The following is a 27,236-nucleotide window of genomic DNA, read 5'->3' as shown; positions in this document are numbered from 1 at the left end:
TTTAAGGCAGATGGATTTCACCTTAACAAGTCAGGAGTTCAGTTGCTAAGCTCCAACATTTTTTACTCTCTGCGTGACACACCAGCAGCCCCTATCAAGGACGAGACAGGACAAAAATTATTCTTTTGAGTACAGTATTTTATTACAGGTGTAAATTAATTGAATGTTACGGTTAGAGAGAAATATATACGTTTTGTTAATATTGTAAGCAGTTAAAATTGTTAAAACTTGCAAGTCTTCAGCTCAGGCATTTATCTTGAACCAACAGTCATTAAGAGCAATATGCTAGTTTCATTTTATTTGCACTACGAGTGAGGTTAAGATAGGAGAACATGTGAGGACCTATATGTTTTATATTTCATGGTATTATTTTAAGGAGTTGTGAACAAAATGGTAACTCGGTTAATTGACTGAATAAGAATGTAATAATGCAGTAGTCCACTGAACTCAGGATTATTCTTTATGAAGAATTGGAAAATGTGTGTTTTATTTGGAAACGAGGTTTATGCTGTAACAAGCCCATATGCATTTTGGTTTTGTTTCTGATATTATGGATGTTGTACTGTTAAATGACACTTGAATATGGAAAAACGAAATGCATAAAAGAGAAAAGGAAAGAGATATTTTGCAAATTGATAAAAAAAATTCTACCGAGCGAAGCTGCACTGAACAGAAGCAAACGGTCGCCTGTCTCATTCTTTCTCCTGTTTTATAGGAACCTTATCTGTGTACAGGTATCCTGTCTGGGACCTGTTACATGTGCAATCCATATGTAGAAAAATGTGCTTTGAAGGACTGATGGAAACTCATACCTGAACCTGCCAATTCAAGAAGTCAAGAAGAGCTCAAACAAAACCGTGACTAAAACAAAACAATCATTTACAAATCTGGGCTAAATTTAGTCCAGCGCATCTTAGTTCCTCAGGGTGTATATTAAAGAATTGACACAATAAGGAGTACTGTTATTTGACAGTTTTAGGAAATTCTACATTTAATTTTATAGAAAGACAATATCTGCAAATGGGTAAAATGATAATATTTTACATTTTTTTACTGCTAATCTGTATTCATCAAGAGTGTCTGCTGTGGTAAAAACAGGAAGATTTGAAAGGAGTTTTACTCTGTTCGAGGTTTGTGTGGCTCTTAAAAGAGCCGTTGGATTGGTTGTGGACCCCCCAAAAAATATAAATAAAAATATTTGAAATAAAAGAAAAAACTGAAGAGTTCATGCGGACAATACATTTTTTATATGTACACGCACACAGACAAATTTAACATCCGTCAACTCGTACAGATGTGTAATCTATCTGCTAAATTAAATTAATATCGTCACCTTCCCAAAAATAATCGCCAGTCATTTTGTCATCAAAGGTGTGGTCCAAAAAATGCCCAAGTCATTTATTTAATCTTAGTTTTTATGAAAAACATTAAGTGTTCTTATATGTCAAGCATCATCCTTTGATACAGACTTAATGACTGAAATTATTATTTTATGCAATAATTTAACTTTTGGGGGGAGTTTTTTGGATTTCCTGAAAAAATGACTTATGCAATTATTTTAGGAAGGTGACGATATATAAAACGTTTAAATACGTTTTAGAAGAGTTTGAAACAGGAATATTCAGGAGGTTTGCTCTGTTCGAGGTTTGTGTGGCTCTTAAAAGAGCCGTTGGATTGGTTGTAGTTGTCGCGTGTTTACTTGGCCTTGGCAGCCTTCTCGGTCTTCTTGGGCAGAAGCACCGCCTGGATGTTGGGCAGCACGCCGCCCTGAGCGATGGTGACACCGCCCAGCAGCTTGTTGAGCTCCTCGTCGTTGCGAACAGCCAGCTGCAGGTGGCGGGGGATGATCCTGGTCTTCTTGTTGTCGCGAGCAGCGTTTCCAGCCAGCTCCAAGATCTCAGCGGTCAGGTACTCCAGAACAGCCGCTAGATAGACGGGAGCTCCGGCACCGACACGCTGAGCGTAGTTTCCCTTACGGAGCAGCCTGTGGACACGGCCGACTGGGAACTGAAGCCCGGCCCGGGAGGAGCGGGTCTTTGCCTTTGCTCTGGCTTTGCCTCCGGTCTTTCCTCTTCCAGACATGATGTAACGTTTTTTTCTAATGTCGCAGTGATAATGAATGACTCATGCTCACATGCCAGCGAATATATAGAAACACAGCTGCTCGTCCATTGGTCAGACTGAGCGTTAAGGTAGTTGACCAATCATAGTAGAGCTCACGTCTAACACGCATATCATTAACAAGACTCCCGCTCCGTGCCTGAAAAATTCAAAATCTCAAACGGTCACTCAACAGTTTCTCCCCAAATTTAGGCTCGTTGGTTATTGTTTACAGCACTGCATCAGAAGAAATATTTGTTTTCCTCTTTTCAAGGCATCTTTATTTATATAGTGCATTTCATACCACAGGCAACTCAATGTGCTTTACATAAAGACAAGGCATTTAAAAGAACAGCATAAAAAAGGTAGCCTGGAAAACCAGCGCCAACTGCTGGACGGCAAAATGTTTTGCCTGCGGTTGGGTCTGGCTTCGAACCACTTTTCATTTTGAAAATACTGCCCTGAATCTGGCAGATGGCAACTAAACCAATCACAACGCAGAGATGTGTTTTGAATCAACGCGGGCGGGGCAGAGGGTCAGAGCGTTGGCCTATAGGCACAGACACGGTTTGAAAGACAACGGGTTGTGCTCATCAACAATGTTCAGTTGTATCCATTCATCGGAGCCAGACTAAATTAGACATCCAATCCATTTAGGCTGGTTTATCAGGCTATAAAAAAGGCAATTTAAAGAGAATAAAAAAATCGAATAAGAATTAAAACACACAGTTAAAAGCAATCAAAGAAGAAAATATAAAACAATTAAGAGGATTTATAGCATTATGCTTTAAAACTATTTAAACATATTGTTTTTTTTTAAAGTTGATACAAGTCAAATGTGTAAAAAACACATAATACTCGATAAAAGTAGTCAAGTAATGTACATTAAAGCAAAGTATTCCAAATCCTAGATTAGTGTTAAGGCAACTAATCATTATCATCAAATAGAATGAATGAATAGAATTGCTTGTTTAACTTTTCAGTGGAAGTTTTAATTACAGAATAACTCAGAAGAATAGTGCATAAAACATGTTTTTCAGGAGCATCTGAAGCAGCTTGATTCTCTGGGTTGACAGAATTGACTTTAAGGGATCTCTGGAGGTTGGAGGTCAACTGCTTGTAAGAGTTCAGATGAAAATATTTCACAATCATGTGTGAGAGGAAAATGGCTCCTGTCCTGATTTTTGAGCTGCAGGTCAGTTGCTGTAACTTAAAATTAACATGCAGCTTCTCAGATCCTGTTTTAAATTGTCCCATCCCCATTTCTGATCTTCATTACAAATAAAAAAAATAATTGTTTTTTTGGTGTCAATGGGTAGATATTCATTAAGCGTTTGTAGAAGAAAAAAGTATCAGTATCCATCATGGGTTTCACTTGCTGGTATTACACATCACAACTGTAGAGGTTTCCCCAAAATTCAGCTTTGAGGGTTCTTTTAAAGCTTCCATTTTAGTTACTTCAGGCTTCAAAAGGATTAAGTGCAGTTGAGACAAGTTATTGTTTAGAGTAAATTGGAAAGATATTGTTAAAAAAAAAAAAAAAATTTTTAAAAGAGATACAAAAGCACAAGAGATTTATTTGTCAAGGTCTTTTTAAAACACATTTTGTGACTGTGCATCGTACGCATAAATGAAACTAAACAGCAGATCTGAGCTCTTCAGGTAAAGGTGGGTGGCTCTGAAAAGAGCCGTTGGGTTGTTCTTAGCTGGTTGAGGATGAGTTTAACCTCCCGAGCCGTAGAGCGTGCGACCCTGCCTCTTGAGCGCGTACACCACATCCATGGCGGTCACAGTCTTCCTCTTGGCGTGCTCGGTGTAAGTGACGGCATCACGGATGACGTTCTCCAGGAAGACCTTGAGCACACCGCGGGTCTCCTCGTAGATGAGACCTGAGATACGGTTGACTCCACCGCGGCGAACCAGGCGGCGGATGGCCGGTTTGGTGATTCCCTGGATGTTATCATGGAGAACTTTACGGTGATGCTTAGCGCCTCCTTTACCGAGTCCTTTGCCTCCCTTTCCTCTTCCACTCATGTTTGCGTTTTCTCTGAAAATTCAAAGACCAACTGACGCCAGTGAGCACGCGCTCTGTGTTTATTAGTGTTGTGACGTTCGCGAACGAGCATGTTCTTTTGAACGGCTCTTTGATATTAACGAAGGGAGCCGAGTCGCGGCGGCGCGGGAGCCATTCTATTTCTCGTTATTTTTTTTATTTTTTTGTCATGCGTGTTTCACGCAGCTCCCAGGGGACATCTAGTTGCGGATTCCCCTCACATAGGACAACTACGACTAGGGGGGTAGGGCGCAGGCAGCTTGCACATGCCCTTCACATGAGCAGTGAGTGTCTGAGTGAGCAGTGCTCACTCAGACACTCAGACACCATTTACTGGCTACTGGCGCCTCCCAGTGGAAGTCAAGGGAAACTTGGCTTTCTCAGAATTCTATAAAATGGCAATAACAAACGAACCATATTCATTGATCAAATACTGCAACTTAACATCCAAGATTCTACATACTGTGTTTTCAAGCATGCTACATTTGATTTCAAATGGAGATGGCGTGTTAAAATTACAGTTCTTCTAATATGTATGATTTCTGCCGCATTCCCAAATGTGTGCAGGACTTTGCGTTTGTGGAGTAACCAGAGACGGTCAAATAGGACTAAGAAAATCTTTAGAGCAAGGGTGCTCAATACGTCGATCGCGATCGAAGGCAGTATTGGTAGATCGTCGGACATTAAAAAAAAAAAAAAAAAAAAAAAAAAAAAGTTTCCCTGATACCAAAGATTCTCGTCTCTGCTGATACCCAGAATTTGTCAGGCTAACTATGACAGGCTGACGGTCAGCCTATCATCCATCCCGTCGTTTGATTGATGAGCACAGCAGCCAATCAGATTTTAGATAATTGGTTAGACGTAGTTGCTAGGTTGCTAGGTTACTGCTCGCACAAACAGCAGCACGGAAGTAAAGCAAAACAGTAAGCGAGCTACCAAATTTTTACCTCAGACTTTTTCGTTTCATTTATTAAAAGGAATAACACATGACGATCAAAAATGAGTGGGGAAGGTGGAACAACAAAGAAACAAAAAACGTACCACTTTCATTCGGAATGGGAGGAGGAGTTTTTTTTTACCATGTCATTTTCCAAGTGCGTTTGTCTTATCTGCAAGTTTAGCATTGCTACATCAAAAAAAGGAAATGTTGAACGGCACTTTCGTACTCACCATGGGAAATATGACACAGACTTCCCTCTGAAAAGCGAGCTGAGGAAGAGAAAGTTGAGGGAACTGAAATCCCAGCTGTCAGGACAGCAATCACTTTTTACGCAACACACTTCAAAAGCGAAAGCTGCAACCGAAGCATCATTCCGGGTGAGTCACGTCATCGTGAAAAATAAAAGGTCATTCCAAGAGGGAGAGATGGTGAAAGAGGCGTTCGTTGAAGCAGCCGACTCGTTGTTTGGAGAGTTTAAGAATAAGGCAGAAATCATGTCTTCAGTCAAAGCTCTACAGCTGTCAAGACATACAGTTACACGGCGGTGTGAAACCATGGCTGAAGATGTGACCCAGCAGCTGTGGAAGGACATCAAAGATTGCGAGTGCTTCTCACTGCAGTTGGATGAATCGACGGACGCGAGTGACACTGCCCAGGTCTGCATTTATATTCGTCTGGTGCTTAGCGATATGTCTGCAAAAGAGGAGCTGTTGACTGTACTTCCCATGAAGGAACATGCGCGAGGACAGGACATATTCCAGGCATTCAAAAACTTCATCGAGAAAACTCAGCTCCCAGTGTACAAATTGGTGTCCATCACCACGGATGGAGCGCCCGCCATGGTTGGTCGTGTGAATGGATTCATTGCCAAGTGCAGGCAGGACGATGCTTTTCCTGACTTCCTGAATTACCATTGCTTAATCCACCAACAAGCTTTGTGCGCTAAAATGCTAAACATGAAAGAGATCATGGATGTGGCTACGAAGATCGCCTGTTCTATTCGAGCCAGAGCTCTTCAAAGACGGCTATTCCGCGCACACCTGGAGAGGGCTGACTGCGAGCACTCAGAGTTGCTGCTACACACGGACGTCAGATGGCTTAGCCGAGGCAAATTCCTGCAAAGATTTCGAGAGCTCTGTCCGGAGATCAAGGAGTTTTTTCGTGAAACAGGTCAAGCAGAATACACGCAACTAAATGACGGCCAGTGGCTGTTAGATTTGGCATTTTTAACTGATCTGACAAACATGTTGAATGACCTTAATCTAGAGCTGCAAGGAAAAGACAAAACGGTGACGAATATGATCAGCTCAGTCAATGCTTTCAAACGAAAGTTGAAACATCTGTCCGCAAAAATGCAGCGCCGTGATTTTGCAAACTTCCATAACCTGAAGTCCCAGCTGGAGACGCAAGGGGAGGCCGGTGCACAGCTTGACAGCGCACGATACTCGCAGCAGATTGACATCTGTCTCGCAGAGTTTGACCGACGCTTCCAGGACTTTACGTTGCTGGAGCCAGTCGCTGAATTCATGGCGTACCCTTTTCGGGACGATGCTGACATTGATGCACTCTCATCGAAAATTGCAACATTGTTTCAACTCAACTCTTGTGGGGTGGAGGACGAGATCCTAAATCTACAATCCGACATTGAACTGAAGTCTAGAGCTCATGGACAGTTCTGGAACTTATTGTCAGAGATCAAGTACCCCAACATCAGGAAATGTGCCACCTCATTGACTGCATTATTCGGCTCCACTTATTTGTGTGAGTCAACCTTCTCCCACATGAAGATCATCAAGTCCCAGTACCGTTCCACCATGACTGATGAACATTTGGAAGCATGCTTGAGGCTGGCTGTCAGCAGCTACCGTCCGGACTATGCATCCCTGGCTGATTCAATGCAGTGCAAGTCATCAAATTAAAATCAGGTAATTACAAAATATTAATTGTTAACTATGTTATGTTGTGCAGTATTGGCTCATGCAATTGTCAACATACATTGCACATCTAAATGCTAGGATTGGCCTGAATAACAGTTGTGCGCCCCCCCCCCCCCCTGCCTATGTCTTGTTTTGACAGAGTGCTGGAGTTGAGGAGTTGAGTGAGTCGCTGCTGATTGAGGCCACTAAGACCTGGGTCTTCCATCTGCGCCTATTCATGCCAGGAGTCCGTTCCTTCCTGTGACCTCTGCTGTTCAAGTTTCAAGTTCAAGTACAACCACAACCAGTCAAGACAAACTGTGGGGTGTGTGTGTGTGTGTGTGTGTGTGGAGTGAGGGGTGGGGAGTGAGTGTGGTGTGTGTGTGGGGTGGGGGGTGGCATGAAAGAAAAACTAAGGGGGCACATACATACATGTAAATAACAGTCTTCATTCTGGTTTGTGTTGTTAATTTATGAAAATTATATTTATCATATGATTTCAAGTTCAAGAACAAGTACAAGTCAAATCATAAAACTTAGGGGGTGGGGAGTGTGTGTGTGTGTGGGGGGGGGGGGGGTCATGAAAGATAAACCAAGAGGGCACATAAACTGTCTTCATTAATATTGCGTTAATTTATGAAAATTAAATAATCATAAACTTGATGCTACAGTGTGGTCTCCTTTTGTGATCAAAAACAGGCGTAATTTACAGTAAATAAGGTCTGTATGAGGTTGTTATTCACCACTGATTCACCTTTCATTATTGATGTATATTCATGCAAATACATTCTCATATTGTGTTAAAATAGCATTTCTAACAGCTGTATTTTCAAATTTTCTCGGAGGAAAAACCCCCGAACCCCCGGTAGATCTTTGTCACTCGCCCATTCCAATAAGTAGCTCACATGTTGAAAAAGTCTGAGCACCCCTGTGTTAGGCCATACAATTCTCCTCCGCTAAGATGTTATAAATGTCAGAGATATGGACATGTAGCAGCAGCATGCAAGGGGAAACAAAGATGTCCAAAGTGTGGAGGGGAGCATGGATATGAAGAGTGTAAAAATGAAAAGGATATTTGCTGTAACTGTGGAGGGCAACACAGGGTGACTTATGGAGGATGCGAAGTTAGAAGAAAAGCAGTGGAAATAGAACAGGTTAAAGTTACTCAAAATATAAGCTATGCAGAAGCTGCAAAGAGAATGAAGAAGCCAAGAGAGGTGTCAGGGGAAACTATTATAAATACAACATCAGAACAAAGACAGATGAGAACAGATACAGTGATGACAGCTGAGATGAATACAACAGCAGAACAAAGACAGATAAGAACAGATACAGGGTTGACAGCTGAGAAGATTATGTTGTTCATTGCATATGTAATTAACTGTACAGAGCAAGTAAAATATAAAACAGAAAAAATCAAAATAATAGTGAAAGGAGCAGAGAAATTCTTTGGGATAAAGGACATATCTTGGGAGCACATAAATAAAAAGTTGGGGGGAGAAGGGAAGACAGGAGGACAGGAAGACAGAATATAATGTTCATCCTGCAGTGGAATGCCAGAAGTTTAATTGCTAATGGACAGGAGTTTAAGGGATTTATTAAAGAATTTAAAAAAGAGTTGGATATTATATGTATTCAGGAAACTTGGCTTAAACCAAGTTTAGATTTTGTTATTAAAGGATATGAAAGTGTTAGAAGAGATAGAGAGGGAGGGTCAGGAGGAGGATGTATAATATTTATAAAAAATGGAGTTCAATTTAGAGTAGTAGCTAAAGGAAAAGAATTAGAATATATTATTATTGAAATTTGGACAATAAATGGGAACATTAAAATAATAAATTTTTATAATCCATGTAAAAAACTATCTGTAGAGGTAATGGAGGAATTTGGGAAGTATTTAGAGGGTAAAGTGATTTGGTGTGGGGACTTTAATGGGCATAACTCATTATGGGGTAGTTATAATGATTATAATGGGGAAGTAATTGAAGAAATAATGGATGTTAAAAATTTGGTAGTATTAAATGATGGGAGTGGAACAAGAATTAATTTTAGAAATAATACAGAGTCAGCCATTGATTTGACAATAGTGTCAAATTCTTTAGCAGGTAAAAGTTTATGGAAAGTACTTAATGAAACAACTATAGGAAGTGATCATTACCCTATTATGATAGAAGTTAAAATGCATATAGAGAAATATTGTATAAATGAGATGAAAAAATGGTGTTTTAGATCTGCAAATTGGAAAATTTTTAGGAATAATAGTGAATTAAAAATACGAAAAGTGGATGTAAATAGTAGTATTGAGGATTTGAATTTTAATATATGTAATGCTATAGTAGAAGCGGCTCATCAAAATATAAGGATAAAAGGAGGGAAAAAGGAAAGGAAGTTGGTACCATGGTGGACAATGGAATGTACTGCAGCTATTAAGAAACGAAATAAAGCGTTTAAAGTATTAAAGAAAAATCATAACCCTCAGAATTTGAATGAATACAAAAAATTACAGGCGATGGTAAGAAGAACTATTAAAAATGTAAAAAGAGATTATTGGAGGAGTTTTTGTAACTCAATAGGGAGGGAGACAGAAATATCTAAGGTATGGACAATGATTAAAAGAATGAAAGGAATTAAAAGAGTGACTGGATATCCAGTATTAAATAATGGAGAAATAGCAGCAGTGACAGATAAAGATAAGGCAGAGATGTTAGCAAAAGTGTTTGTTAAATTTAATAGTTCTGAAAATATCAGTGTAGACGGGAAAAAAGGGAGAGAAAAAACAATTCTGGAAAATAAGGAGCTATTGGAAAAAATGGTAGAATCGGATGATGTATTGAATATGTCATTTACAATAATGGAATTAAATAGGGCACTTAAAAAATGTAAATTAACAGCACCAGGGAAAGATCAGATTTGTTATGTAATGGTAAGTAATTTAAGTGAATTTTCTAAAAACATTTTATTGGAATTGTATAATCGAATTTGGGAGGAGGGAGAAATACCAAAAAGTTGGAAAGAAGCTGTGGTTATACCAATTAGAAAGCCAGGGAAAGATGAATCAAAACCAGAAAATTATAGACCAATAGCGTTAACATCCAATATATGTAAAATAATGGAGAGAATGATAAATGAAAGATTGATATATTATATAGAAAGTAAAGGACTTATAACAGAGGTTCAAAGTGGATTTAGAAAAGGGAGGAGTACAATGGATCCAATAATAGGTTTAGAGCATGAAATTAGGAAGGCTCAAGTAAATAAAGAGAGTGTAGTAGCAGTATTTTTTGATATTGAAAGAGCGTATGATATGATGTGGAGGGAAGGGTTATTAGTTAAAATTAGAAGAATGGGTATAAGTGGTAACATGTTTAAATGGATTAAAACATTTTTAGAAGAAAGAAAAATACAAGTGAGAATAGGGAAGGAATATTCTGAAAATTTTAATATAGAAAATGGGACACCACAAGGAAGCATAGTAAGTCCAGTATTATTTTCTGTGATAGTAAATGATATGTTTAAGGAATCAGAAGGAGGAATGGGTTGTTCACTGTTTGCTGATGATGGAGCAATGTGGAAAAGAGGAAGGAATTTAAAATTTATTGTAAAGAAGCTACAGGAAGCAATTTCAATGGTGGAAAAGTGGTCATATAAATGGGGATTTAGGTTTTCTGTGGAAAAAACTAAAATAATGTTTTTTACAAGGAAAAGAGTGGATGGAGAAATTAAGTTGAAAATATATGGTCAGGAATTGGAAAGAGTTAAGCAATTTAAATTTCTTGGGTTATGGTTGGATGAAAGAATGACTTGGGGTGTACACATTAAGAAAATAATAGATAAATGTAGGAAGGTGTTGAATATAATGAGATGTTTAGTTGGTACTGAGTGGGGGGCTGATAGAAGGTCATTGAAAGCTATTTATACAGGTTTAATTAGGTCAGTATTGGATTATGGGAGTATAGTGTATAATTCAGCTGCAGATACAAATCTAAAAAAGTTAAATACTATACAATATCAGGCTTTAAGAATATGTACAGGTGCCTTTAAAACATCTCCCATAGCAGCAATACAGGTGGAAATGGGTGAAATGCCTCTAAAAATGAGAAGGGAACAATTATCCTTAAACTACTGGTCAAAATTACAAGGTCAGAAAAAAGATAATCCAACAGTAAAAGTGTTAGAAACAGGGTGGGAAAAAGGAAAAATTAAAAGTTATGGAACAATAGTAAATGCTAAAAGTAGGGAAAAATATTTAGATAAAATAGATATAAGTCAAACGATTCCATTACATACAGTTCCACCATGGATAATACCTGAAGCAAAAGTAGATTTATCATTATTAGAAAAGAAGAATAGAAATAATTTTAGTTTGAATAAATATATTGTACAGGAACACATAAATCAATATTATAATTATGTACATATATATACTGATGCATCAAAAACTTTAGATGATAGGATAGGGATAGGTATGATTGTACCGCAATTTAAAATTAAAGTGGGGAAAAGGGTAAGTGATGGAGTATCAGTATATACTGGAGAAATGATTGCGGTACTTTTAGCAGTTCAATGGATAGAAGAGGTTAAACCATTAAAGTCAATTATATGTTCAGATTCAAGTTCTTCATTAGTTAGTATTCAAAATAGTAAGTCAGAAAGTAGACCAGATGTATTAATAGAAATAGAACAAACACTATATAGAATTAATATGATGGGGCTTATAGTTCATTTTATATGGGTACCAGCGCATTATGGAGTTGAGGGAAATGAAATGGCAGATAGAATGGCAAAACAGAGTGTAAAACGAGTAATGATTGATATTAATGTAAGAATGAGTGTAAAAGAGGTAAAGGGTATTATAAAACAAAAAATGGAAGAGAGATGGCAAAAGTTATGGGAGGAAGAAAGAAAAGGACGTTGGTTGTTTAAAATACAAAGGAAAATAGGGAAAATGAGAAGAACAGAAAGAAGTAGGAGAGAGGAGATCATTATAACAAGACTTAGAATTGGACATAATGGATTAAATAAAAACTTATATATGATAGGAAAACATCAATCAGGGAAATGTGAGTGTGGGGAAGATGAGACAATAGAACATGTTATGATATATTGTAGGAATTATCAGGTTCAGAGAAATAATTTAATTAGAAAGCTTAGTAGGATGAAAATGAAATTAGATATAGTAGATTTATTGCAAAAAGAATCAGGAAACAGATGTTATCAGGTAATTTTTTATTATTTAAAACGGTGTAGGTTATATAATAGAATATAGTATAGATAAAGTATATAAATGAGGGTATATGAGTAGGGAGTATGTAAAAGTATAGGCATAAATAGATATATGGGTGTATAGATGAGTGTTGATGTATAGGTATATATATATATATGTGTGTGAATATATATGTGTATATATATGTATATATATATATATATATATATAAATAAATATATATTGAACGGGTATATATAAATATAGGGATATAGATAAATGTCATGTGATCCACACTCCATATCAGTAGGTGGCGGTAATGCTACTAAAAGTTGTTTGCCAACCGCCAATATAAAATCCGAAAGAGAGAGAGAGAGAGAAGAGCTCACCTTGGCGGAGAGATTGATTGTGATAGATGGGCAGTAATTGTGGCTGATTGTGGTAAATATGTGAGAGAGGCAAGGGGTAAACTTACACAATATAATGTATTACATAAATACTATTACACACCATCCAGACTGTACAGGATGAAACTACCTGTGTTGGAAATGTGAGGAAACTGGTACCTTTGTTCATTGTATGAGGGACTGTGTCTTGATTAGACCTTTCTGAACTCAGATTTTAAATATGGTGAGTAACTGGCTTGGAGCAGAGATTCCCCTAAGTCCAGAGCTCTGTCTACTGGGGGACAAGTCTCAATTACCCAATATAACAAAATGTAATTTTTCTGTAATCTCGGTGGGTACAGCAACAGCTTTTCGAGTCATCTTAAGACATTGGATGGCATCAGAAATTCCACATGTGAAAGAATGGGTGTGTGCAATGACTGAATCTGCGTCTTATGAATGTATGCTTAGTAGATTGAGTGGTGATAGGGAAGAGGGGGTGACACCCTGGGGCAGGTTTTGGAACTATTTAAAGGTAAACAACTAGAACTCTAGTTTTGTTTTTGTGCTTTCCCCAAGTCGGTCCTGTACTACTGTATGCCTCAGCAGTCAAATATCATCATGTACTCAGCTTGTCTTTGTGTCAGCAGCCTATTTTTGGTACATGTGTAAAGTCAATTAGAATTTTCTCATACACTACTTGTTCCTGTATAAAGAAACAGGTTTAATTTTCCATGTTCCAAGCTGCCTAAGAAGTTCAATAAAATCAAAATTCTAAATAAAAAAATAATAAAAAAAAGTATTTACTAGGACTTCAGCTCTCAGAGCAAAGTGAGTGGCCCTGAAAAGGGCCTTTATGTGATGGAAGCAAACAGCTGTTTATTTGGAGCTGGTATACTTTGTGACGGCCTTGGTGCCCTCGGACACGGCGTGCTTCGCCAGCTCACCAGGCAGCAGGAGGCGCACCGCGGTCTGGATCTCCCTGGAAGTGATGGTAGAACGCTTGTTGTAGTGGGCCAGACGGGAAGCCTCGGCGGCGATGCGCTCAAAGATGTCGTTGACGAACGAGTTCATGATGCTCATAGCCTTAGAGGAGATGCCGGTGTCGGGATGGACCTGTTTCAGTACCTTGTACACGTAGATTGCGTAACTTTCCTTCCTGGTCTTTCTCCTCTTCTTGCCTCCTTTGCCGGCCGTCTTGGTCACGGCTTTCTTGGAGCCCTTCTTGGGCGCTGACTTTGCGGGTTCAGGCATGTTTATCCGTTATACTCAATAACAACGACTGACGAGTAAAAGGACCAAGACTTGTTTTTATACATTCCGCATGCAAATATCAGTGTGCTGTCTCCCGTCTCTGATTGGTTCAGCTGCTCGGGTGGTGTTGTTATGGAAACCTTCTTCCGTTACAGTTGGCGGCAGCCTGACAACAGACAAAGAAAAAGAGGAGGGAAACATGACCGCATTTGTAAATGTAAACTCACAACCAGACAAACACAAAGTATTCCGCATGTCAGCCGTTCTAAAAATAAAAACATACAGGCTGAATATGATTATAAACTCACAAATATACATTAATGCTGCGGTCGGCAACTTTTTTTTAGTCATATTAGCTTGAACTGTCATGGGATTCTGGAAGTAGAATATTAAATAGGCTGTTCATGTCCAATCACATTTGATCAATAAGGGATCCACCGTGTGAAACAATGAGACATATAAATACAAAATGTAACCGGAAATAAGGGGCTCTGTCTGACGGATTCCTGCGAGAGTTCTGTCATACCGAGACCAGCGCTGAAATACTTCACTTGTTGCCATCAATAAAGACTTCATTTTCACTTGAATTAATTCGGTCCGTTCTTGAGCTTCCAATTAAAGAACCGAATCTAACAATTCTTAGACTTTATGTATTCATATTCTGTAGAAAAATAACGAAATCTGTAGCTCCCTCTGAAGCCTGTAATCATGCTTGCAAAAACCGAGCGCTCCCGGCTGTTTTTAACCAATCAAGTTAGGGTGGAGGAATCCTACCTGTCAGTCACAGCTTGTGCACACGCTGCTGAGCGTGAGTCTGCCCCAGCTTGTGTGCGCTCACACTGGTGTGAACTCACGTGCACAACCTCGTCCACAGACGGGGAGGGGTTTGGGGGGCGATTCGGAGCTTGTTAGAGGTTGGGGGAGGGACCTGAAAGTTGTATCAGTTCGAATTTTCCGACTTTAGACTCGCAATTTTGAAAACCTGCCGACTGCAGCTTTAAGTTGATTAAACAAGGTGAAAATGTTTAAATCATCCCAGGATTTTATCCCCTCCTGAGATCAGCAGCAATATTTCTGAAAATGCTGTCACGAGCGATCTGTGTTTGTTCATGAATAACTTTTAAGATCCTTGTGGGTGTTAATATTCGACTAAATTAACTACAACATGCCTTTGTTGCATCCCTGGGTGAGCCACAGAAAGTCTGTCTACAGACATCAGACATTTTGTCTAGTATTTGTACCAGTTTATGTTCAATTATTTAAACACTCAGATGAAAATATGTTTTAACTAAGTGCTGAGATTAAATGCCCCAGACCTCCAAAACAAATTATTTCAGTTTCTTTCCTCACCCGGATATCAACTCCTGTGCCGTTCTGTTCTGGACCATCTGAGCAGAAGCTGGTCCTGACTTTGTAAAGCTGTGAAAGCGTATGCATTGTTATAAATTGGCTTTGGAAGCAAGGCCTTGTGAACCACATAGAGTTTTAGGCCGTTATGAACAAAGAGTCCACACAGACGATGGGTTCGAGCCACATACACACAATACATATAGCAAAATATTATTTTCTACATATAATCTATTAAGAAATGTGCTCATTTGCGGAGTTATTATCAGTTGAGTGAGGAAGGTTTTAAACTTACTAGAAAAGAGTCTCTATTTCTAGAATCTTGATCAATACTCCTGATATAGAAGGTTTTGCTAACGCATCAGAATTGTTTTCTAAATGTGCTCATTTGCAGAGTTATAATCAGTGACTTATGAAGGTTGTAACCCTCTCGGAAAGAGTTTCTGTTCCGAGTAAAATGATGGAATAGTCCTGATATAGAAAGTGTAGCTAAAGCATTAGAATTATTTTTACTATTTCCACATGCCTGTGCAATGAAGACTTGCTTGCAGCTTTAATTGCAAAGAAGACCAGCTTACGCATAAGCTTACATAATAACACATGAAGTCACTTCATAATGGAGATGGCAGAAATCTCCTATCTGGTTGTGCTACATCTCAAAAGGTAAGTGGCGTCTTGCAGTTTGGGGGGTGACTGCTAAAAACTTGCTACCGCTAAAAACAGATGTGACACAATACAGAAGATTACATTCCTACCTCAGTTGTTTGACTGAATTAGTTGAAATGATAAAATCACTTCAAAAGGGGTATTGTAAAAATTGGCTTAGTTCATAGACATTATAAATTAAATAGTCTCAGTACTTTTCCAGGAAAGACACAAGACATGATCTTAAGTGAGACTGACCCAGACAGAACAGGGAACCCTGAGATCCATGTGCGAAAAGCACACACACATTATTTGGGTTACTCAGAGACATTATTTGGCTTATGATGAAAAACCTACTCATGTCCAATCACATTTGATCAATAAGGGATCCACCGTGTGAAACAATGAGACATATAAATACAAAATGTAACCGGAAATAAGGGGCTCTGTCTGACGGATTCCTGCGAGAGTTCTGTCATACCGAGACCAGCGCTGAAATACTTCACTTGTTGCCATCAATAAAGACTTCATTTTCACTTGAATTAATTCGGTCCGTTCTTGAGCTTCCAATTAAAGAACCGAATCTAACAATTCTTAGACTTTATGTATTCATATTCTGTAGTTCACTAAATAATCTATGTTCCTAGTTTGTATGTGTACACTCTGCTCATACAAACGCAATGTATGTCCAAGACTTTAAGATGACGTAGCGGGATAAAATAACTGGGTCAGATAAAGCGTCTCTATTAGGACAGATAGGTCTGGTGCAGTAGATGCACGCCTGAAACAACAGTCACACACACACATTGTTTATCACATCCAAAGAACATGACGAAGATGGTGGATGGCCTGCTCACATCACTAGTAAATGTTCAATGATACGTTGTCAAGTGTAGGTAGAACCTCTGAGATAAAGGCTAACATAAATATGAAATGTTTCCAGATCTCAGGACTTGGTCGGACGGATTTCATGCGAGAACTCTGTCTCTCCAAGTCCAGCGCTGATACTTGACTTGTGACCATCAATAAATACTTTGTTTAACTTAAGACTGCTCCAGCTTGTTCTTGGGCTTCCAATAAAAGAATCGGGCTAACAGCATTTTGAAGGAAACCGACTCCTCTGTTTTGTCTTGATGTAACATGCACAGTTAATAATTTAGTACGACAGGATGATACTAAATCATTGGAATATCTGACGAACTGCTAGCCTAGCAAGCCAGACCCGTACAGCAAAAAGCTGTACATGGGTCTAGTGACGCTGGATAGCAGTGTGGGCGGGATAAACGGCTGTCTGTCAAGTTCAACGCCACGCAATAGGATGGGGCAACAACCAATCAGAGCGATGAAGAAGTTTTACGTAGTCAACGCGACGGAATTTACATTGTGGTTTGTAGTCTATGGCCTGAAAAGCTGATTTCTCTTAAGCTCTAAACTCTGTAAACTTTAGCAACATTTGAAACATTTTCAGGCGAGAAAGTAGTCGTTTAGATCCCCAAGGTGTTGAAAATCTGACAAAATACCGGCTATTTACAATTTTGTTCCCACGAATTCGGCGCTGCTAAAGCTAGCCGCAGTGAGCAACGCACTTCCGGTTTAGCCGTTTTGACTACTCTCGTCCCGTTAACGGAATTTGACCGTTCAAATGCCTTACCGGAGAGTTTTGTCAGCTCTGAGACGAAGATCGGCCCGCTGTCTTCCGTACATCATGCTCGCAATTGACTGGGGATTGCTCTCAGATGTAAGTTTACTTCGTTTCCCTATAAAGCTAAAGAGAGCTAGCTAATGGAACTTTTTTTTTTTTTTTGTTTACCTCTCTCTGGAACTACACACTGAAACGTCGCACCTCTGTCGTCACTAGGTAGCCCGGCCTCCGACCCCGCTCCTCACGATTTGATTGGCTCGATCAAGTTTTGATTTAGAACGTTGCAAAACGACCGCAAGTGACTAGATTAGCCCCGGAGCAAATTCCATTTGCGGCCGCTAGGGGCGTCTAGATTTCTATGCTAACGAACTGCTGCATTGTTGCTCTATGTTTGTAACCACACTACTGACCTCTCTCTTGGGAATACCTCAGATAATGGCTGTAATTCACAACTTTGCTCAGTGTTTGATGACTTGAAGAGAGAGACGTGAAGAAATAAACTTTTCCCAGATTCAACAGCTTAAATTAAATGACATTTATAATTTAAAATCAACAGGTAACTGATTCGTCAATTTGTATCATTGTAATAAGTAAGCTGTATTTTTTAATGTCTGTGACTTATTGCCTACATCAGGGCTATTCAAATGGCGGCCCAGAAGCAATACCTGAGTGGCCCAACTTGTGATTCAGCCAAAAAAGCAGAGAAAAACCATGAAAAACACAGTTTGCGAAAATGAGCTCAAAATTCCTACAGTAGATCAGATAGTGAATGGAACACTCCACGTAGCTTAGCAACGCGTTGTTTTGTAAATTACTGATGGAACTATGTTAGCAGCTCAACTCCAACTGAAAAAGAACATCTCTCTCAACCCTCAAACGGAAAATTGACGATGAAAACCGTTGTTTTAACCCTGCCTGGGCGGACAGATACCGTTTTATTTTACTGCCAACTCCAAATGTTTCTTTTTGCTTCAGTAAAACGCACCTTGTGATGTGCTACGGTCAGAAATATGACCAGAATGTTACTTTGATTTCATTTCAAAAGGGAGATTTGTGACCAAAATATTCTTTTTAGTATTTTAAAGTGAAAAATAGCATTGCGGTTACCTCAGGTTATATTTATTTAGAGAAGTTTTTAATGCACTTTTTAATGTTCTTATGTCAGATGTGTTTATTTCATTGCATTGATGTGTACTTTTTGTTTTAATACCTGGGTTATTTCAGGAGTGAGAGTACTGCGACTACCTCAGTTCATTTAAAAGTTTTGAAATGTGTTTTACAACAATATGAAGAGGGGAAATGATGAATAAACATCACACGTTATTTCATTATATTTGTGTTGGTTTGAAACTTGTCATCACCTCCTTACTGACCGCTGAAAATGTCTGGCCCAGCTTAAGGTCTCGGTTTTAAAATCTGGCCCAACTGAATTTGTAAATGAATAGTCCTGGCCTACATGCTGTGTAATGTGATTTGAAAATAGTTCTGCATATCACATATTAAATTCAATGTTAAGAACAGGGGAGGGGGGGCTATGTGTTTATGAAGATTGGTGCCCAAACAGCACAATCATAGACACTGTTCACCGGACTTACCGGTTCAGTACAGGCCGTTGTATTTGCTTCAGGAGCTTGATCAAGTTTATTCCAATATCAAGCATGCTTGATATCCCCCACCTTGGAAAATAAGACCATTTCTCTGTTCCACACACTAGCATACAACCCCCTCAGAAGACAAACAAACCCAAGCACTAAAATCATCAAAACCTGGCCTGACAGTGCTCTCCTTCAGCTCCCCGGCTGCTTTGCCTGGACAGAGTGGAACATCTTTGAGCATCAGGACATAAAGTCCTGGTGGAAAATGTGAAAGTTAACAAACGCATTTAGGTTTTTTCAGGAAACCCTGGATAACCATTGAAGTCCAGGCCGTGATTGAAGCCCGTAACTTCACCAACAATTTAGTTGTACCCTGGTATATGATGAAAAAGTCTATTCTATCACTTTAATTATTGTCCTAACCTAATTGTCTTAACTGAAATATACATTAATGAAAAGTAACATATAATGATGTCAGTAAACTACTACAAAACCAAGAGTTGCATGAAATCACCTTTAATTTATCTCAGTCAAAAGCTTTGTATGCTGACCACCTTCACTCCCACATTGCATTTCAACCACACCACTGGCTTAATTATATCCACTATAAACTGTTCTATTAAGTTGAAAGTTAAAATTTAAGAGGAACACGTGATCATTCCTTTAGTTGTATGTCCACATTAGTCCAATTATTCTTCTGTAAATACATTAGTATTGACATGAAATTACATTCACTAAGTACATCATATGTAAATTATTTCAGTATGAAAAACAGGAAATGTTCATTACTCCTATAATTACAGTACCTTTACAGTTATGCATACATATGACCTGAATGAACTAGCTTCCATGGTATCAACTATTGTAGTTGTAGATACATCTCAATTTAACAAATTCAAACATTATTTAAATATCTATCATTTTATATTCGATTGATAAACTACAATAGATCTGAGCTCTTCAGGTAAAGGTGGGTGGCTCTGAAAAGAGCCGTTGGGTTGTTTTTAACTGGTTGAGGATGAGTTTAACCTCCGAAGCCGTAGAGCGTGCGGCCCTGCCTCTTGAGCGCGTACACCACATCCATGGCGGTCACAGTCTTCCTCTTGGCGTGTTCGGTGTAGGTGACGGCATCACGGATGACGTTCTCCAAGAAGACCTTAAGCACACCGCGGGTCTCCTCGTAGATGAGACCGGAGATACGCTTGACTCCACCGCGGCGAGCCAGGCGGCGTATGGCGGGTTTGGTGATTCCCTGGATATTATCACGGAGAACTTTACGGTGACGCTTAGCGCCTCCTTTACCGAGTCCTTTGCCCCCCTTTCCTCTTCCACTCATGTTTGCGTTTTCTTTGTAAATTCAAAGATCAACTGACGCCAGTGAGCACGCGCTCTGTGTTTATGTCTGAACTGCAGACGTAAAAGAGGACAATGGGCGGAGCCAGCCAGCAGAAGTGACGCAGTTTTAATTCAACCAAAACATTTTTGTTAATGTGGTGGCTTTAAAGGAAATTTTAGCCAATTTTTGCCAGTTATTGTTATAAATTGGCTTTATTCTTAGACTTTATGTATTCATATTCTGTAGTTCACTAAATAATCTATGTTCCTAGTTTGTACGTGTATACTCTGCTCATACAAACGCAATGTATGTCCAAGACTTTAAGATGACGTAGCGGGATAAAATAACTTCGTCAGATAGGTCTGGTGCAGTAGATACACACACATTGTTTATCACATCCAAAGAACATGGCGAAGACGGTGGATGGCCTGCTCATATCTCTAGCAAATGTCCAATTATACTTTGTTGAGTGCAAGTACAACTTCTGTGAGATAAGGTGGACATAAATATTAAATGTTTCCGGATATCGGGGCTCTGTCACTCCGAGTTCAGCATTGCTAAACTTCACATGTGACCACGAATAAATACTTTGTTTAACTTCAGATTTCTCCAGCTTGTTCTTGGGCTTCCAATGAAAGAATCGGGCTAACATTATACATGTCCCACCAAAACGAATGAATATTTGAAATTGGGGAGAAAAAAAAAAAAATGAAGACTTCATGCGAATAATACATTTATATATAAATATAACACAGATATATTTACCATTTTCTGTTAAATTGTTCAAATGTGTAATATATCTGATGAAATGAAATTAATATATGAAACGTTTAAATAAATTTAAAACATTGTTAATCAAGATTGAAACAGGAATATTCAGGAAATTTGCTCTGTTTGAGGTTTGCGTGGCTCTTAAAAGAGCCGTTGGGTTGGTTGTAGTTGTCGGGTGTTTACTTGGCCTTGGCAGCCTTCTCGGTCTTCTTGGGCAGAAGCACCGCCTGGATGTTGGGCAGCACGCCGCCCTGAGCGATGGTGACACCGCCCAGCAACTTGTTGAGCTCCTCGTCGTTGCGGACAGCCAGCTGCAGGTGGCGGGGGATGATCCTGGTCTTTTTGTTGTCGCGGGCAGCGTTTCCAGCCAGCTCCAAGATCTCAGCGGTCAGGTACTCCAGAACAGCCGCCAGATAGACGGGAGCTCCGGCACCGACACGCTGAGCATAGTTTCCCTTACGAAGCAGCCTATGGACACGGCCGACAGGAAACTGAAGCCCGGCCCGGGAGGAGCGGGTCTTTGCCTTTGCTCTGGCTTTGCCTCCGGTCTTTCCCCTTCCAGACATGATTAGATTAATGCTTCCTTCTCCTTAAGTAAGAACGAATTTCAATGTGTAGTGATTATTTCTGTCACCAGGGTTTATATAAGAGAGTTTCTGCTCTTTCATTGGTCGGAGTGAGCGTTAACTGTAGTCGACCAATCACAGAACAGTGACGTCAAACCTATATATTCACATGACTTCCGCCTTCACGCTACTGACGTTTCAAAACGAAGCAAAGGTTTAGTTCAACTCAACGAAAAATGTTTAACTTTAAATAAGAGTTTATGTGTATTTTACTGAATCCCATCAAAATAATATTTAAAAATGCTTCGTCTAACTTTACAAGATGGACGTTTAAACACTGATGATCACATGAATAAACTGAATTTGTAATATATCAACTGTAAACTCACAAAAGGATTTTATGAAGCATGATACCTCATGAACTCAAATTAAAATGTAATGCTAGTATACAACAATTATTCTTTTTCAATTATCGATAAATGACTGCTAAGGAAAAATAAAACTTAAAAACGTTTATATTAGTAAAAAACATAATAATCATAGTTGAGCAACAGCAACTAGTGACACATGACACAGAAGAAAGGAAAGCTGTAGAAATGTACAAAAATATCGATCAAGTGAGCAGTTTGGATGGATTTATGTGTCAGTCTGTAAATGTAGATGTCAGGTGCAGACAGGAAATTGTTTTTTAGTTGACTTTGAATTGTGAATTTGAGTCGTTTTGAATTGAATTAATTGGATTATGATTACAAATAATTGGACTTGGCTTGAATTGGACTGTATCATTGAGGTGCCTTGAGATGACATTTGTTGTGATTTGGCGCTTTATAAATAAACTGAATTTAGTTGATTTGATGAGCAGGAAGGGGGATTTGATACTTCGATCATTCATTACTCGATATTTACACGTGTAAGTCTAACACATGAAGTTGAAAAACCATTTACCAAAACAAAATAAGTAATTCTGACTTTCATTAAACTAGAGAGGCATATTTCTACTGTTTTCAACTATATTTCTTACAGAAAAAGAAGCGGTAATAGATATATTGGGTAAATGTAAATGTACTTTATTTATACAGCCCTTTACAGACAATCCTTACGGTGTACCAAGGTGCTTTATAATAAATAAAGAGAAGAATAAGTAATAAAAACAAAAGAACAGTGAAAGCAATAAAATACAACAAAATCGAATAAGATAAAAGTGTCATCATACTACTGGGTATTAAAAGCAATCCTAAATAAGTAGGTTTTTAGCCTAGATTTGAAGAGGCCCAGGTCAGAAATAAGACGCAGCTGGACGGGGAGCTTATTCCAGAGCCTGGGGGCAGCTTTGGGAAAAGGCTCGGTCACCCCAGGGTTTGTATTCTGACCTGGGCACTTCCAGCAGAAACTGATCTGTTGACCTCAGAGCTCTACCACGATGGCGGACTGTTAAAAGCTCAGATAAATATGATGGGGCGAGGCCGTTAAGAGCTTTAAAAACAAACATTAAAAGTTTAAAATCAGTTCTATAAAGGACAGGAAGCCAATGGAGGGAGTTAAGAACAGGAGTGATGTGCACACGTCTGTTGGTGTTGGTTAAAAGACGGGCAGCAGCGTTCTGCACAAGCTGAAGGCGACAGAGAAGACGCCGACATAAAGAGCATTGTAATAGTCTGACCTTGAACATATTAGGGCATAGGTGGCTACCTCAAGGTCATGTAGGTAAGTATTAAGTAACTGTATATATATATATTCATACTTATGTTTAGTCAGTTTATTAGCACTCTGCTCTTACTGCACATCTGGATAGATGCTAAACTGCGGTTCGTTGTCTCAGTACTTCTATTCTGTTCAATGACAATAAAGTAGAATCCAATCTAAGATGTAACTTGACACAGAATAATAAAGAAAGTGGCCCAACAAATAAGTCTTCTATAACAATGTGTAAATATTATACACAACTGCCTAAAACATGTCAGTGGATCCATGTGTAAAAATACATTCTTTTGTGGTTTCCACTGACACCAACTTATATTTCTTTGTGCACTAAAGTAAATTATTTCAATGTATACCATGTCAACATCTAATCACATATTTAAATAGTGAAAGAGTTGAGCTCTTAGTTTAAGGTGGTGGCTCTTAAAAGAGCCGTTGGGTTGTCAGTCTAAGATCTTTATATCGGTTTAAGCCCTCTCTCCGCGGATGCGGCGGGCCAGCTGGATGTCTTTGGGCATGATGGTGACCCTCTTGGCGTGGATGGCGCACAAGTTGGTGTCCTCGAACAGGCCGACCAGGTAGGCTTCGCTGGCCTCCTGCAAAGCCATGACGGCAGAGCTCTGGAAGCGCAGGTCGGTCTTGAAGTCCTGAGCGATCTCTCTGACCAGCCGCTGGAAGGGCAGCTTTCGGATCAGAAGCTCGGTAGACTTCTGATAACGGCGGATCTCCCTCAGAGCCACGGTGCCGGGCCTGTAACGGTGAGGCTTCTTCACTCCGCCGGTAGCTGGGGCGCTCTTCCTGGCGGCCTTGGTGGCGAGCTGCTTCCTGGGAGCTTTTCCTCCGGTGGACTTACGGGCGGTTTGCTTGGTTCTGGCCATCGCTGCTAATTCAGTCTTTCCTGTTTCAACAGTAAGAACATGAAATTTCTCGCCGAAGAACGGGTTTATATACAAAGCGCCGGAGCAGCAGCAGCGCTGATTGGACCACACTGGAGTGACACGTGCCCACTATCAGACTAGCTATTGGCCAGAATTAATTCGAAAACGTCTCCTCCACAGTAAGACAAAGGAAGTTATTTTTAGGCCAACCTCTCAAACAAGAATATAATTTATCTATCTGTATCATAATCTTTTTCACAATGAGAGATGTTGTTTAATATGTAAATGTAAATATATATATATACATACATACATATATATATTTACTTTCTAACCACATGATCAGATATAACAGTCGGTGATATGAACTGATAAATATAACCCATGACTCTGGAAGAGAACCAGGCAAAGATCACTAATAAATGAGCAGAAATATTGTATCATGATCATATTTTTATTTATTTTAACAATAAATTGACATTAACTTTACAAAACCATTACCACACATTTGTGGTTGATAAATTACTCATTCTTTAAGTGGGAGAATCACCCCCTTCTTAGTTACAAAATATAAAAAAAACAATACCACTTTATGCAATGACACGTTCTCAAGATCTGTTTGTATACATGTTTTTTATTGAGGCAGCTCATTTTCACATATTGTATTCAGTTACTTATGTTAGCTTTATTTGATTTTATTTTGATTGGACTTATTAGTACTTTCCCCCTCGTACCTTAACTGTTGAACAGCAATTTCCCCCCCAAATAAAGCTTTTTTAATCTGAAATATTTCCTTCCTTAAAGTGATGGTTCGGAGTAGATTCACCCTAGGGTCATTTGAACCGTGACATCCAGCCAGGTAGCCCACCCGAAGTTTTTCCGATATTGGCTGAACATCAGCCGAGTTACCCCGAATAGCTTAGTACAAGTGCTAATGGAACCTGGCAGTATCTCCAAAATTACCACACTAAAATCACATGCCATGACACCAAACTTCTACAGTAGTACAAATATGGTCTGTACTCACAAAATGATGCATTTGGAAGTTTGTACATAGTCCAGGAGTTTATTATTATCAACGCAAGCCTAATAGCTTCTCTGCTTGCTAAAGCTGTGTCGACTTTCCTTGATCTGGGAGCTTCAATGTAAGATGAGGGTTGATCTACTACTGTAGACAACAAAGCAAGCCTGCTCAATTTCTCCATTGATAAAATAAATTCACAACTCTACAACATAAAAATTCATGTAGAATGTAGCATGTACTTTGTATTGTTATTGCTATTGTTAAGTAATTAAAAAGTTATGACAGACGTTAATATATACACATTTTAACGATTTTAGAGATTAATTTGAGAAACATTTGGGGGTTGTAAGTCTGGACATATGCTGGGTTTGATAAAGGCTATTCAATCTATAGATGTGTGACACCATAAAGATGAGGCCTTCAGCTCTCAGATCGAAGTGAGTGGCCCTGAAAAGGGCCTTTGTGTGTTGGAAGCAAACAGCTGTTTACTTGGAGCTGGTATACTTGGTGACGGCCTTGGTTCCCTCGGACACTGCATGCTTGGCCAGCTCACCGGGCAGCAGGAGGCGCACGGCGGTCTGGATCTCCCTGGAGGTGATGGTGGAACGTTTGTTGTAGTGAGCCAGGCGAGAAGCCTCGGCGGCGATGCGCTCAAAAATGTCGTTGACGAATGAGTTCATGATGCTCATAGCCTTGGAGGAGATGCCGGTGTCGGGATGAACCTGCTTCAGCACCTTGTACACGTAGATGGCATAACTTTCCTTCCTGGTCTTTCTTCTCTTCTTGCCTCCTTTGCCGGTCGTCTTGGTCACGGCTTTTTTAGAGCCCTTTTTGGGCGCTGACTTGGCGGGTTCAGGCATATTGATCCGTTATACTCAATAATAACGACTAATGTGGAAACCGAGACTTGTTTTTATACATTCCGCATGCAAATATCAGTGTGATGTCCCCTGTCTCTGATTGGTCCAGCTGCTGGGGTGATGTTACTATGGAAACCTTCTTCCGTTAGTTGGCGGCAGCCTGACAACAGACAAAGAAAAAGAGGCGGGAAACATGACCACATTTATAAATGTAAACTCACAACCAGACAAACACAAAGTATTCCGCATGTCAGCCGTTCATCACTTAATAAAAATAAAAACATACAGTCTAACCCTGTAAAACCCACAGTTGCACATTTACAACATCACTTTTAACAATTCTAAATAAAAAGGCCGACAAACTTTATTTTTTCTCAAAATCACATTTACATAGTTAATAGTTCCTATTGTTTGTCCTCACAATGCTACCGGATAGAATAAGCGTTTGTAGGTCCAATCATTTTTGCATGACTGGATTTGTCACGATTTAAGTGAATAAAATTCCTTAAATATTTTATATTTAGTTATTTTTGGAAAACATTCATCAAATTTGATTTAGAAAATCTATAGCAGTATTTGCAACTCCCTGTATCTTTGTAGACTTTTGTCTGTTTTTCAATTTGTGATCTTGACATATCTTTCTCAGTGTTGCCCAAGCAGCAGCGAGTAGCGTTAGGAGATAGAAAAACAGGCAGTGTTGCCAAAAAAAAAATCACAAGAAGTCGCTATTGGCTCTCTGAAAAGTCGCTAGAAGTCGCTAGATTGCGTCATGACGTCATAAGTGACGTAACCACGCCCATATTATATATTTTCGCTCCTACCCGAGCCGAAATCAGCCGGCCTGAAGCTGATTTCAGCTCTAAACTCTGTAAACTTTAGCAACATTTGAAACTTTTCAGGCCAGAAAGTAGTCGTTTAGATCCCCAACGTGTTAAAAACCTGACAAAATACCGGCTATTTACAATTTTGTTCCCACGAATTCGGCGCTACTAAAGCTAGCCACAGTGAGCAACGCACTTCCG

General features: G+C 39.3%; 7 protein-coding genes across 8 annotated transcripts; 1 reads left to right on the top strand and 6 right to left on the bottom strand.

Annotated features, from left to right (window-relative positions):
- On the bottom strand, positions 1–21,801 carry LOC142401495 (uncharacterized). Its single transcript, XM_075486938.1, has 4 exons — positions 21,372–21,801; positions 16,505–16,507; positions 1,700–2,098; positions 1–91 (listed from the first exon to the last, which is right to left on the bottom strand). The coding sequence occupies exons 1-4, from the start codon at positions 21,752–21,754 to the stop codon at positions 46–48; spliced, it is 831 nt and encodes a 276-aa protein (XP_075343053.1). The 5' UTR covers positions 21,755–21,801; the 3' UTR covers positions 1–45.
- Positions 3,715–4,276, bottom strand: LOC142401982 (histone H4-like). The gene has a single exon (XM_075487433.1). The coding sequence runs from the start codon at positions 4,132–4,134 to the stop codon at positions 3,823–3,825; it is 312 nt and encodes a 103-aa protein (XP_075343548.1). The 5' UTR covers positions 4,135–4,276; the 3' UTR covers positions 3,715–3,822.
- LOC142401981 (general transcription factor II-I repeat domain-containing protein 2-like) lies at positions 4,022–7,349 on the top strand. Its single transcript, XM_075487432.1, has 2 exons — positions 4,022–7,018; positions 7,170–7,349. The coding sequence occupies exon 1, from the start codon at positions 5,153–5,155 to the stop codon at positions 7,010–7,012; it is 1,860 nt and encodes a 619-aa protein (XP_075343547.1). The 5' UTR covers positions 4,022–5,152; the 3' UTR covers positions 7,013–7,018; positions 7,170–7,349.
- LOC142401493 (histone H2B 1/2) lies at positions 12,469–15,273 on the bottom strand. Of its 2 annotated transcripts, none has more exons than XM_075486936.1 (2): positions 15,203–15,273; positions 12,469–14,018 (listed from the first exon to the last, which is right to left on the bottom strand). In XM_075486936.1, the coding sequence occupies exon 2, from the start codon at positions 13,850–13,852 to the stop codon at positions 13,478–13,480; it is 375 nt and encodes a 124-aa protein (XP_075343051.1). In that variant the 5' UTR covers positions 13,853–14,018; positions 15,203–15,273; the 3' UTR covers positions 12,469–13,477. The 2 variants fall into 2 exon arrangements, with proteins under 2 accessions (XP_075343051.1, XP_075343050.1); XM_075486935.1 differs by lacking the exon at positions 15,203–15,273 and adding an exon at positions 14,627–14,686.
- On the bottom strand, positions 19,573–21,360 carry LOC142401494 (histone H4). The gene has a single exon (XM_075486937.1). It carries the CDS (start codon positions 20,415–20,417, stop codon positions 20,106–20,108), a length of 312 nt encoding a protein of 103 aa, XP_075343052.1. The 5' UTR covers positions 20,418–21,360; the 3' UTR covers positions 19,573–20,105.
- Positions 21,802–22,810: 1,009 nt separating the features above from the next.
- LOC142401980 (histone H3) lies at positions 22,811–24,366 on the bottom strand. The gene has a single exon (XM_075487431.1). It carries the CDS (start codon positions 24,328–24,330, stop codon positions 23,920–23,922), a length of 411 nt encoding a protein of 136 aa, XP_075343546.1. The 5' UTR covers positions 24,331–24,366; the 3' UTR covers positions 22,811–23,919.
- Positions 24,367–24,863: 497 nt separating this feature from the next.
- LOC142401979 (histone H2B 1/2-like) lies at positions 24,864–26,237 on the bottom strand. Its single transcript, XM_075487430.1, has one exon. The coding sequence runs from the start codon at positions 26,212–26,214 to the stop codon at positions 25,840–25,842; it is 375 nt and encodes a 124-aa protein (XP_075343545.1). The 5' UTR covers positions 26,215–26,237; the 3' UTR covers positions 24,864–25,839.
- Between the last annotated feature and the right edge of the window lie 999 nt (positions 26,238–27,236).

This window comes from Odontesthes bonariensis, chromosome 16 (assembly GCF_027942865.1).
Source record: "Odontesthes bonariensis isolate fOdoBon6 chromosome 16, fOdoBon6.hap1, whole genome shotgun sequence".
Classification (NCBI taxonomy): Eukaryota; Metazoa; Chordata; class Actinopteri; order Atheriniformes; family Atherinopsidae; genus Odontesthes; species Odontesthes bonariensis.
This window is presented reverse-complemented; position numbering and strand designations above follow the sequence as displayed.